Below are 10,984 nucleotides of genomic sequence, written 5' to 3'. Positions count from 1 at the left end.
TTCTCACCTTGAGCCTCAGTTTCCCATATCTATAAAATGGAATAAGGGTCACACCCACCTTGTAGGAAGAGTTAAGTGAGTTAATACTAGTAAAGGGGTTAGAATAGCACTAAACCCATAGGTTCTCAGCAAACATCAGCTTGTAGGGCTCCAAGTGGGTACCCCTTCCTGGTGCCTCAGGCCTGTCCTCACTGTGCCCCTGCCTGCCACCCCTGCCGGTGGGAGGGCTCAGGACAACAAGGGGGTTATTTTCTGCAGGGAATTTCACAGCCCAGGAGGTGCTGGTACAGAGGCCCAGACCACAAAGGTGTTCGGTGTCCCTGGCTTCCTGCCCCTTTGCCCCAGGCCTGCCCCACACCCTGGTTCCTCTTGCCTGGCAAGGTTGGGCCAAGGGGGTTCTGGAGCTTCATGCTGCCCAGAATGGGAGGCCAGGACCTGAGCAGCCACCTCTAGCCAAAAGTCTCACTCCCACCCTGGTCCTGACAGCCAGAGCCCCCAACCTCATCCTCTCCATTTGGCAGAACCTACCAATAGGATGAGCCACCTGCCATTGCCAGGGAAGGATTCTAGATCCACCTGAGGCCAGCTGCATGGCCTAGGCAAGAGAGTGACCCTCTCCTAGCCTGTTTCATCTCTGTAAAATGGTGATAATAGTAGAAGTTGCTTCAAGTTTGGGAGGTGGAAGTAGATCCAGCATATTGGAAGTGCTCTGTCATTGGCATTTATTTATTTGTTGAATATCTATCGAGCACCTACAGTGTGCCAGGCACAGTTCAAGTGTTGGAGGTGGTGCATGGGGCAATGTCCTGACCCTAGGAGAGCTTATATTCCAGGGCTGGAGGGACAGTGAGTGGAAAAGCTATATAAAAGAAAAGTGTACCATCAGGTAGTGACGAATGCTGTGGAAAAGAAAAAAAAACAAAAAACGGGTAAAGGAGGTCAAGTAAGGGAAGGGGAGGCAGTTTCCCTGCAATGGACAGAATACCTGACAAGGTGACATTGAGCCAAGAGCTGGAGGAGGGGACAGAAGGAGGCCTTTGGTCACTGAAGGGCACAACGGTCTAGGCAGAGGCAAAGGCCCTGAGGCAGGAATGAGCTTTGTGGGTTGGTAAGTGCAGGGCGCCCAGGCAACCTCAGTGGAGCGCAGCAGAGAGGAGTGGAGGATGACGTCAGAGACAGGGGAGGGGATTCTTGAAGGCCCTTCTGAAACATGACACCTCCGAACCAGTCTCTAGTTTGGGTCCAGGGTGCCTCTCCTGCTTGGGTGGTCTGGAGTATTATTCGCAGCTACGGCCAGACATACACCCCCAGCCATGCCCACCTGGGTCCCTAACAGTCACCTCTGGTCCCGGATGCCGGGATCTGAGGAGGAGGTCACTTGAAGGTTCCAGCCAAGTCCCACTGTCCCATGAGGGTGACCTCCAGAACTTGGAGTCGGAAGCTTTGCGCCCAAACCGCCCTCTAAGCCCTTTTGTGACTCTGGGGGTGACCTTTCCCAGACTCCGAAGCTGGGGGTCCCTGTGCCCAGAAGCCGAGGTGCCTAGAGGCCGCGGTCCCTGCGCCGCCGGGCGCCTCCCGGGCCGCTGCGGCAAAGGCTGGGCGGCCGCGCCCTCCCCCCGCGGTGATTCATCCCGCCCTCTCCCTCTCCCTCCTCCCTCCCTGGGCCGCCGCCGCTGCAGTGCGCAGGAGACCGCGGCCCGCGGCCCAGATCACCCCAGCAGGAGCGGGGCCGGGGTCGGTGCGCCTGGCGTATGTGTCCGGCTGCGCGCGCCAGCGCAGCAGCCAGAACAGCGGCCGCCGCCTGCGTGGCGGGGATGCCCGGACGCCGGGCCCCGGGGCTGGGCCCCCGGCGGTAACCGGAGCGGGGGGGCCGCGCCCCCCCTCGTCCCCCCTCGCCGGTCCCAGAGCCGCAGCTGCTGCGCCCGCGCGCTCCCGGGGACGTTCTAACCGCCGCCGGGTCCCGCCGTCTCTCGCCCGGCTATTAATACCGGCGGCCCGGGAGGGGGGCGCAGCGCGCGCAGCGCAGCCATGGGGACGCTGCTGGCCTTCGTGGTCGGCGCTGCGCTGGGTGAGTGCGCGGGGGCGCGGCGGCCGGGGGTACAGCTTGGCACCGGCCGGGAGGCGGAGTTCGCGATCTGGAGCCGGGACAGCGGGACGAGGGCATCCCCCCGCCCCTTTCTTGGCTGGCCAAGCCCGCTCCAGAAGTTGCGCGCGCTGGGAGCGGGGCAAGGAGGGCGGCGGAGGTGCGGGTGGGCAAGAGCAGGCGGGCGCTGGGCTGGCACAGCTTAGCGGCTGCGGGCACCCAGCCGGGGGCGAGGAAACGCGGAGTCAGCTGCTCCCGGAGCCCCGCAGGCTGCAATGTGACACCCACAGCTGCGGGAGGGGGTGCGGGAAGGCGGCGCCGGGAGACCGGGACAGGAGAGACAGAGACGGAGAGATGGAGACGGAAGGGAAGGGGAGCGAGACATCGGAGGCTCGGGAGTACAGAGTGCCCCCCTGGTAGCCTGGGGAGAGGGGAGGAAAGGGGGAAGGAGAGGCAGAGAGAGGGCTGTGGAGTGCTGAGAGAGGTTGAGAACAACCTGAGAGGTGAAGAGAGAAACTTAGGGGAGGCGGAAAGAGATGGATACGCCGAGAAAGATGGAGTTTGAGAAAGGGACAGGGAAAGGTCTGGAGAGAAACCGGAAGGCCTGGAAAGAGGACACAAAGTGTTGGGACCTTTAGAGAGACCCCTAAGAGAGACAGAGATGGAGAGACAGAGTCAGATCAGCTCGGGGATACTGGGAGAGACAGTAGATGAGGACCAGAAACCCCCAAGATTAACCGGGAAGAGAGTAAGAGACGAAGGAACAGACCCTAAGCTGGATCTGGAGAGACACAGCATAGCTAGTGAGCCCTGGGGGACAGAAAGAAGGTAGCCGGTAAGAATGTGGAGGGGGACCCAAAGGGACTGGAATGCGGGAGGGTGCCAAGACCGTGTCTGAGGAAAAGAGCTCAGCAAGTTTTGAGAAGTTGGTAGGAGGTGGGATAAGGAGGAGCTTGGGAGCACAGGGGACTGAGGCAGGAGAAGCAGGGGAGGGGGCATATGCACAGGAACTTGTGGAACCAAGGAGCAGGGTTGGAGTGTGAGTCTGCCCTGGTCCTGGCGCCCACAGTCCCTTCTGAGGCCTTGCCTTCTCCCAACCCGTCTCTCTGGGCCTGCTTGGTTTTGCAGTAACAATGGAAATAACTCTTCCACTTTGAACTTCTAACACAGCTGGAATTCTAGACTTACCATCTAGATTCTGCAGTACCTTGGACAAGCCGCCTTCTGAAGGAGTACTGGGGTAGCAAAGACTCTGAGTTAGTGACCCCAGTAACAGTCCAATTGACTGGGAGGTCTCTTGTGTGCCAGGCCCCATGCTAGGGTCTTACCTGATTTCTGGAATCTGCCCAGCAACCTCCAGAAACAAAGATGATCTCTTCCCTCACTGTTCACTCAGGTAAACTGAGGCTCAGATGAGATAAGGGACTTGCCAAGGGCCTGCAGCAAGTGGCAGGGCCAGACTTAGTGTCCCATCCTATTTGTAACCACAATGGAGGGGAAACAGATGGTTTCCCAGGGGCCTGAGAGCCAGCCACCAGTGGGCCTGGCATTGCCTAGGGTGATGGGTGACCCTGCTCGACCTGAGCCTGCTGTCCCCGCAGTTTCCTCAGCCTGGGGGGGCTGTGTGGAGGTGGACTCAGAGACCGAGGCCGTGTATGGGATGACCTTCAAAATTCTGTGCATCTCCTGCAAGCGCCGCAGTGAGACCACCGCCGAGACGTTCACGGAGTGGACCTTCCGCCAGAAGGGCACAGAGGAGTTTGTCAAGGTGTGTGGCCGCCTGGCATGGGGGTGGAAGCAGGGCGTCAATGTGGGAGTTGGCGGGGGCAGCGTTCTGTTTTCCATAGGAGGGATTTTCTGTTTTCCATAGTGTGCTAGTATTGATGGCCTGGATTCAAATTCCAGCCTCACCCCCAGCCAACTTGAGATCTTGGGCAAGTCACAGAGCCTGTCTGGGTCTCAGTTTCCTCCTCTGAAGAGATGGAGTTGTGGTGGTTTCCAGCTCATAGGTTTGTGTGAAGGCTGATTGAATCACTGTATCTGGCACATGGTCGGGGCACAGAGTAAATGTCACTGGCGTTACTTAGAGCCAGCAAACTGTCGTGGAGAATCATCACAGAAGAGAAACAGAGCTCCTTTACCCCACGTGTGATTTTAATTACATGTGAGGGGGCACTGTAAAGTTTTAGAGCCCATTTCTCCAGCAGCTGGGACCAAGTAGGCTGCCTCTGTCCCTGCCTGCAGTGTCTGTGGCCGGGGAAGAACTGTAGAGAATGAAGGCTAGGAAGGCCGAACAGGGGCTAAGGCGGGTGCCTGGACAAGCTGTGTATGCCAGCAGGTGGTCTGCAGGCTAGGGGCACAGCCGGGCACGATCAACCCCAGGCACGACCTCTCCCCCTGTGCCCTCTCTGTCTAGGGTCACGGAAGCCGAGCCAGTGTGCATGCGCCCGCTGTGTGTCTGTGTGTCAGGGCAAGGGACAGAATAGAGTCTAGGCAGGAGTCGGGCCCAGGCAGTGACCGGGCCCCTGCCGCCCCCAGATCCTGCGCTATGAGAATGAGGCACTGCAGCTGGAGGAGGACGCACGCTTTGAGGGCCGCGTGGTGTGGAACGGCAGCCGGGACACCAAGGACCTGCAGGACCTGTCCATCTTCATCACCAATGTCACCTACAACCACTCAGGCGACTACGAATGCCATGTCTACCGCCTGCTCTTCTTTGAAAACTATGAGCACAACACCAGCGTCGTCAAAAAGATCCACCTTGAGGTGGTAGACAAAGGTGAGCCAGGCCCTGCTGGCCCCCTCGCCCCTCTTATCCACTGGCAACCAGATGGAGGGACAGATGGCAGGTAGGGGACAGGCTGGCTTTGTGCCTGGGCCTTGACTGCCCATGGCAGCAGGAAAACAGTACCTCCTCTCCCACCTCCAGTGCTTTTCCTTCTGCACATGGAGAGGTCATGCAGGCCTCTTCCATGAAGACCTGGGTGCAATCTGCCGCCCATGCTGTGTGACCTCCAGCAGGTGCCTTCCTGTCTCTGAGCTGAAGGAATCAGGATGACAGTAGTATTTACCTCTCAGGGTGTTGTAGAGCCCTTCTCCCACCACAGGGAGATTTGTAAGGATTGAGCAATGTGCTAGGTGTCAGCTGCTGGCATGCCTGGCTCAAGGCAGGGCCTCCACACAGGGGCCAGCGGTGGGGTTCTGACTGCCCAGTAGCCTCAGTCCTGGTGAGGGGACAGATAGGAGTGTGTCACCTCGGGCAGTGCTCCTCAAATTCTGCTGTGCACACAAGCCACCTGGGAGACTTGCTAATGTGCAAATCCTGACCAGCAGACCTGGGGTGGGCCTGGGATTCACTTCTAACAAGTGCTCCCCTGGGGCCCACGCTGCCGGTCTGGGGCCTGCCCTGAACAGCAAGGATCTGCAGTGTTTTTGAACCATTTCATCATTTTGGCTTCAGTTGTCTTGGACTTCTCTGAACCATCTTCTGATGGGTGTAAATTGGAACTTTTCAGGGCCCTAAGGTCCTTTGGCTTAGAGATCAGGGATATCCCAGACCTTGAGTTACCAAAGAGCCATGGCAAGCAGCGCGCACACATCACCCCACGCAATGTGCAGTGTATTTCCTTTACCCAGGCTGGGAGCTGGCCTCTGCGCCTACGTGGAATCCCTCACTGAGTCCTGCCACCCACCCTCTGGAGTAAGGGCACTTTCTATCCCCAGTTTACAGATGGGGAAACCCAAGCTCAGGGAGGTAAGATCACATGGCCAAGGTCACAGAGCTGGAATTTGGATATGAACCCAGCTAAGCCTGTGTGACTGCTGTTTCTGTTCTTGGCATGATTCACTATACTCTGCTGTCAGCCAGAGCCTGTGGGTTTCTTTTGACAGCTTTTACGCTTATTATCCAAGTGATCCATCAGAATTCAATGCAGGAGACATGTCTCAGTGACTTTGGTGTAGGTCATGATGCTGGATGGGCTGCTGCCCATGGACGTGGAAGATGGAGCCCTGCCCCCCGTGAGTGGGGGGAAGGTGGAGTGGCTGTAACAAAGATGTTGCCAAATACTTTGGCTTCACAAAATCTGTGTCAGTCCTGTCTCCTGAGTCAGTGCTGAGAAGAGGGCTGGGGAGGGCCGGGAGGGTCTGTGACACCCTTCAGGCCCCTAGGCTCTCTGTCTCGTGGCTCGGCCCTGGCTCAGGCTGCCTCCCTCACGCGTGGTGGAGGCTGGGGCCCAGGCACGCTGGGATCCAGTGGGGCCTCTCTTTTTAACGTCATCTCCTGGGTTATGCTACCTCCCAGAGCCTGTGTTCTCAACAAAATTTATCGTAAGGTAGAGCTCTTCCTGTTGTCTTCCCAGAGTTCGGGTGTCAGCATTATCCGTCACGCTCTACTATTTTTTATCCACTATATTTTACTTTTGCCTTTTTAACATTGCCCACTATAGTATAGCAGTTTATATTATACTATATACTATATATACTATTTTAACATTGCCAAACATACAGCAGTATTTTTATCATAATCTGTCATACTAGAATATGTTTCATGTTATCTACCATACTATCATATCTTTATTATTACCCATCATGCTATGTGGTGTTTTTAAGAATTACCATATTGTGGAATTTTTAAATTTCACTTATGATACTATAATATTTTCAACACTACCCATCATCCTGTGGTACTTTTACTCATCACACTACCCCATTTCTTTTGTTACCCATGAGATTATTGGGTTAGCGTTCCGGCCATACTATAGTCTTTGTGATTATAATCCACTCTCTTACTGCAGTTCCCACATTACCATCAGCCTCTATTGCCTTCTGGTAATAACCCCTAAGGAATGAACTGAGTCATTTCCAAAGGAGGGGCCGTGGGTGTTGGTGATACGACTTTTGCTGACCCGGCACAGGTGCAGTAAATAGTCGGAAGCACCCGGGGTGGGGCTGGCAGATGGGGACAAGTGGGCTCATTCTATTTCGGATAAACCCAGTGTCAGTGGGCAGTGTCTGAGGCTGGTGAGAATCGGCCTGCAGAGGTGCAGCCCAGGGCTTCCCATCTGGGAGCTGCCTGTGTGGGCAGATGGGTGAAGCACTCAGGAGATTTGGGGTTTTTGAAGAAATTAAAGGTCTCCCCAGAGAAGGTGCCTTCTGACCTTGTGCGTGTCTTCTGTGCATCAGTTCCTCATCTGTAAAGTAGGGGAACGAGTGCCCCACCTCCTGAGGTGTCTATGTGCATTGAGGGGGATGGCCTCGCATTATGGCAGCTGTCACCAAATCTTCCTGTGGCCCTGAAAGCTTTACAGAGCAGATGAGAGCTCAGACCATGGACTCAGTTACACCTGGAGCTGAGTCCTGGCTCTGAGTCCAGCCCCGGCTGTGCATCCTTGCCTAGCACCTTACCCACTCGGGGCCTCAGTGCTCGTGTCTGACAAATGGGCTACAGCAGGGTACCTGTCACTCCTAATCTGATTGGGAAGGCAAGAGATACCAGATTCCATCAATCCATTTGGGCATTGAATTCCAGGAACGAGGTGAGAATTCCGATGGTGTGCGCTTTATCCAACACATATCCAGCTCAGTGTGCTTCCTGAGGTCAGCTGACATGGGAAGCCAGAATTGTCTGTATCTTTGGGTTGTTTTGAAGAGTCAGGGAGATCCTCAGATAAAGAATTCAGCACAGAGCATGGCCGAGGCATGAGATGCAGTCGTGATGTCTTCTGAGTGAATGAATGAATTAGGTGTAGAACCCTGTCCCCAGCAGGGAAGGAGCAGCCTGTCCCATGCCCTCCCTCCTTCTGGCCCAGAAAGCACTGGTGCCATCTGTACTGGGAGGAGCAGCAGGACGTGCCCGGCCCCCGGGGGAGGAAGACCACGTGAGGACCACGGGGAAAAAGAGATTGGACACCTGCGAAATCCAGCTGAGGACATCACAGTGGCCTTCGACTCTGGTCCCCTGGCTGCAAGCACTCCCTTTACAGTTTAAATTTAGGCTCAATGAAAGGAAGCTGGCAGTGGCAAGAGCCAGTGCTGTGGAAATGACAGAGGGTTTCTGGAAAACGTCAGCTAATAGCCAACACGGAGACAGTGCTGACCGTGAGTGTGGCCAAGCATGTTATAAATGTAAATTCATTTCCTCTTCCCAGCAACCCTGTGAGAAGGCATGAGTATTATCCTCCCCATTTTACGGAGGGAAATGTCGAGGCCTAGAGAGGTGGAGTCATTTGCCTAAGGTCACACAGCTAGTGAGAGGCAGAGCCAGGATTTGAACCTTGGCAGTCTGGTTCAATTAAGAGCCCCTGCTCTTAATTATAATACTATAGTGTCCCAGTAATAACTTGTTATAATAATTAACAACGGCAAACATTTATTGAGTGCTATCTATATGTCCAGCACTCTTCTAAGGAATTTTAAAGCTTATTTAATTCTCACAACATTCCCATGAAGGAGATACTGTGATGATTAATGTTTTATAGCTGGGGAAACAAACCCAGAGAGGTTGAGTCACTTGTCCAAGGTCGCACAGCTGGCAAGTGGCAGAGCCAGGATAGGAACCTGTGCCTTCTGGTTGTAGAGCTCTTGGGTACCTTCAGTCACCTGAATGACACTGATGCAACCTCAGTTTCCACAGGGAGGCAGGTGGAGGGTGATCCCGAGGCCCACCTGCAGCTCTTTACTAAGCATCACAGCAACAACGATGAATCTAAAGAAGCCTCATGGTCCCATTTGCAGACCAGGCCCAGGGAGGTTGTGCTCCTTGCCTAAGCTTGCAGAGCAAGCTCTAGGGACACTCAGGCTGGCATGCCTCCTGAGCCAGGCCTCAGCTGCCACCTAACCCCAACTGGCCCCTGCAGCCAACAGAGACATGGCGTCCATCGTGTCTGAGATCATGATGTATGTGCTTATCGTGGTGTTGACCATATGGCTTGTGGCAGAGATGATTTACTGCTACAAGAAGATCGCTGCTGCCACGGAAGCTGCTGCTCAAGAGAATGCGTGAGTGGGGTCGGTGAGGAGGTGGGAGGTGGCCCAAGACATCTGGGACTTCCCAGAGGGGAGCGTTTGTTGTCAGAGAGGGGATGAGGCTCCGGTCAGGTCCCAGCCTGCCATCCCTCAGACAGCCCCTGCTTCCCTCAGGACTCAAGATTCAGGCCCAGCGTCCTTTCCCCTAAAGATAGAGGAGTGAGTCCAGGACCCCGGAGTCTGACCCCACTCCCCATACCCTCCTCAGGCCCCCCCTGCCCGCACACTCAGGACTCCCGGCAGATCCCTGAGTGCAGCCCCCAGCCTCTCCTCTCTCACTCTGGAGCCCTGTGCCCCTGGGGCAGAGACCCTAACCCACTTCAGTCTCCCAGGGGTGGGCCAGACTGAAGATGGCCCACTGTACACCTGGCCTTTGCCCCTGCAGCTCGGAATACCTGGCCATCACCTCAGAAAGCAAAGAGAACTGTACTGGTGTCCAGGTGGCTGAATAACCCTGGTAAGGTGGGTGGATGGGCAGGGGCTGGAGGGCCCGGGGGCGGGGTGTCAGCTCACTAGGTCCCTGACCCCCTGTCTTTCCTGCACCTTTAGGCCCTGGGCTCCGCCTCAAGGAAGAACCAACTCTAAAGGGGAACATCAGGGTACAGCCTGTCCCGGTGGGGGTTGGCCATTCCTTGGCCTCCACAGCCTCAGAGTCCTGCCAGTGGAGCCACCAGGGTGGGAGGGGGCAGGTGGCTTGGCTCACACCCCTCATCTGGCCTTCTTCCTCCTGCCCCATCACCCGCCCGCGCCATGCATGATGGGTAAAGCAATACTGCCACTGCCTCACCCCTGCTTCTGCTGCCTGTTTGGGAGGGGCTGGTGAGGTGGGGGCAGCGGCTCCGCACCCCTCCTTGCTGATTCGCACACACCAGCCCCTTCAGAATAGCACTGCTGGGGCCCAGCCCGACCCTGCCCCCTCCCTGCCCAGCAGGGCCGTGTGTGCGGTACGGGTTCTGGGACCCACATGACCCCAGTGACATTTCCTCTCCTGCTTCCTCTGGCTGGACCTGGGGTTCCCTCTCCCTGTGATGCAGTCTTGCTCCAGCCCAACCCTTCCCTCTCTCACCAGCCTTGGACTGTGGCCACTAGAAAGGGGCCCATTCAGCCTCGTTTCTCTTTACACAAGTAGTTTTGTTCATGAAATAAAGATTCTTGGACTTGATTCATAGTCTCTCTCATGAGTCCAGCCACCCTTTATCCCCGCCCTGCAAAATCCAAGAACCTCGGTTTCTTGGGACCTGCCCTCCTGGGCGGGCAGTGGGGCCTCTCCACCCACGTGCAGGGTTAAGGGCGGGGAGGGAACAGGTGAATGAGGGCCCAGCAAGCTGCTTAGTACCTGATCAATGTAAGGGTTGGGGGATCACTAGCTCAGCGGGGGGTGGGGGACTGGAGTGGGAGGGAGGGTGGGAGGGAGCCAGATGGGGGCCAAGAAGGTGGCCCTGGAGGGCAGGTGTACTGTGGAGAGAAGGGGGGCAAGACGAGTTTTGTGGGGTTTGCTGTGTTCCAAGCAGAGTCCCTCTGGAGCTTTGGGAACTGGGGAGAGAGAGAGAGAGATGAATGGAGAGAGAAATTAGAGGCGGGGCAGCACCAAGGCTGTGCAGCATGTCCCCCTGTGGGCGGCCGTGGCTCTGAGGAGGGCACACAGGAGTGAACAGCTGTGGTCTGACTGTTTGGTGCACGGTTGCCTGCAGACAGGTGTCTGATGGTGACCGTTGCATGTCTGGGTGTTTATCTGGCCCTGGGGTCTGACGTGAACACTCTTGGCTGCTGGTGGGACAGTGTGTGTCTGCCTCTGGACACTTCCGGCCCCTTGGCCTGGGCCTCTGCACTCCGCGCAGCCCTTCCTGGGCCAAGCCCCCACCCCCCACCCCTGTC

At 56.3% G+C, this 10,984-nt stretch overlaps 1 protein-coding gene across 2 annotated transcripts; it reads left to right on the top strand.

Annotated features, from left to right (window-relative positions):
- The first annotated feature begins 1,653 nt into the window (after nt 1–1,653).
- On the top strand, nt 1,654–10,271 carry SCN1B (sodium voltage-gated channel beta subunit 1). 2 transcript variants are annotated; one of them, XM_017663381.3, is made up of 6 exons: nt 1,654–2,068; nt 3,685–3,851; nt 4,622–4,862; nt 8,941–9,082; nt 9,495–9,566; nt 9,659–10,271. In XM_017663381.3, the coding sequence occupies exons 1-5, from the start codon at nt 2,029–2,031 to the stop codon at nt 9,559–9,561; spliced, it is 657 nt and encodes a 218-aa protein (XP_017518870.2). In that variant the 5' UTR covers nt 1,654–2,028; the 3' UTR covers nt 9,562–9,566; nt 9,659–10,271. The 2 variants fall into 2 exon arrangements, with proteins under 2 accessions (XP_017518870.2, XP_017518871.1); XM_017663382.3 differs by lacking the exon at nt 1,654–2,068 and adding an exon at nt 2,479–2,499.
- The last annotated feature ends 713 nt before the right edge of the window (nt 10,272–10,984 follow it).

This window comes from Manis javanica, chromosome 17, assembly GCF_040802235.1.
Source record: "Manis javanica isolate MJ-LG chromosome 17, MJ_LKY, whole genome shotgun sequence".
Classification (NCBI taxonomy): domain Eukaryota; kingdom Metazoa; phylum Chordata; class Mammalia; order Pholidota; family Manidae; genus Manis; species Manis javanica.
Note: the sequence above shows the minus strand (reverse complement) of the source record. Positions and strands in the feature narration are given on the sequence as shown.

What these genes read in the sequence shown, in the direction of transcription:
- SCN1B (XM_017663381.3), top strand. Translation starts at nt 2,029, where the DNA reads ATGGGGACGCTGCTGGCCTTCGTGGTCGGCGCTGCGCTGG. An exon ending in CGTGGTCGGCGCTGCGCTGG is followed by an intron (nt 2,069 to 3,684) that starts GTGAGTGCGCGG and finishes CTGTCCCCGCAG; the next exon opens with TTTCCTCAGCCTGGGGGGGC. An exon ending in GCTGCTGCTCAAGAGAATGC is followed by an intron (nt 9,083 to 9,494) that starts GTGAGTGGGGTC and finishes TTGCCCCTGCAG; the next exon opens with CTCGGAATACCTGGCCATCA.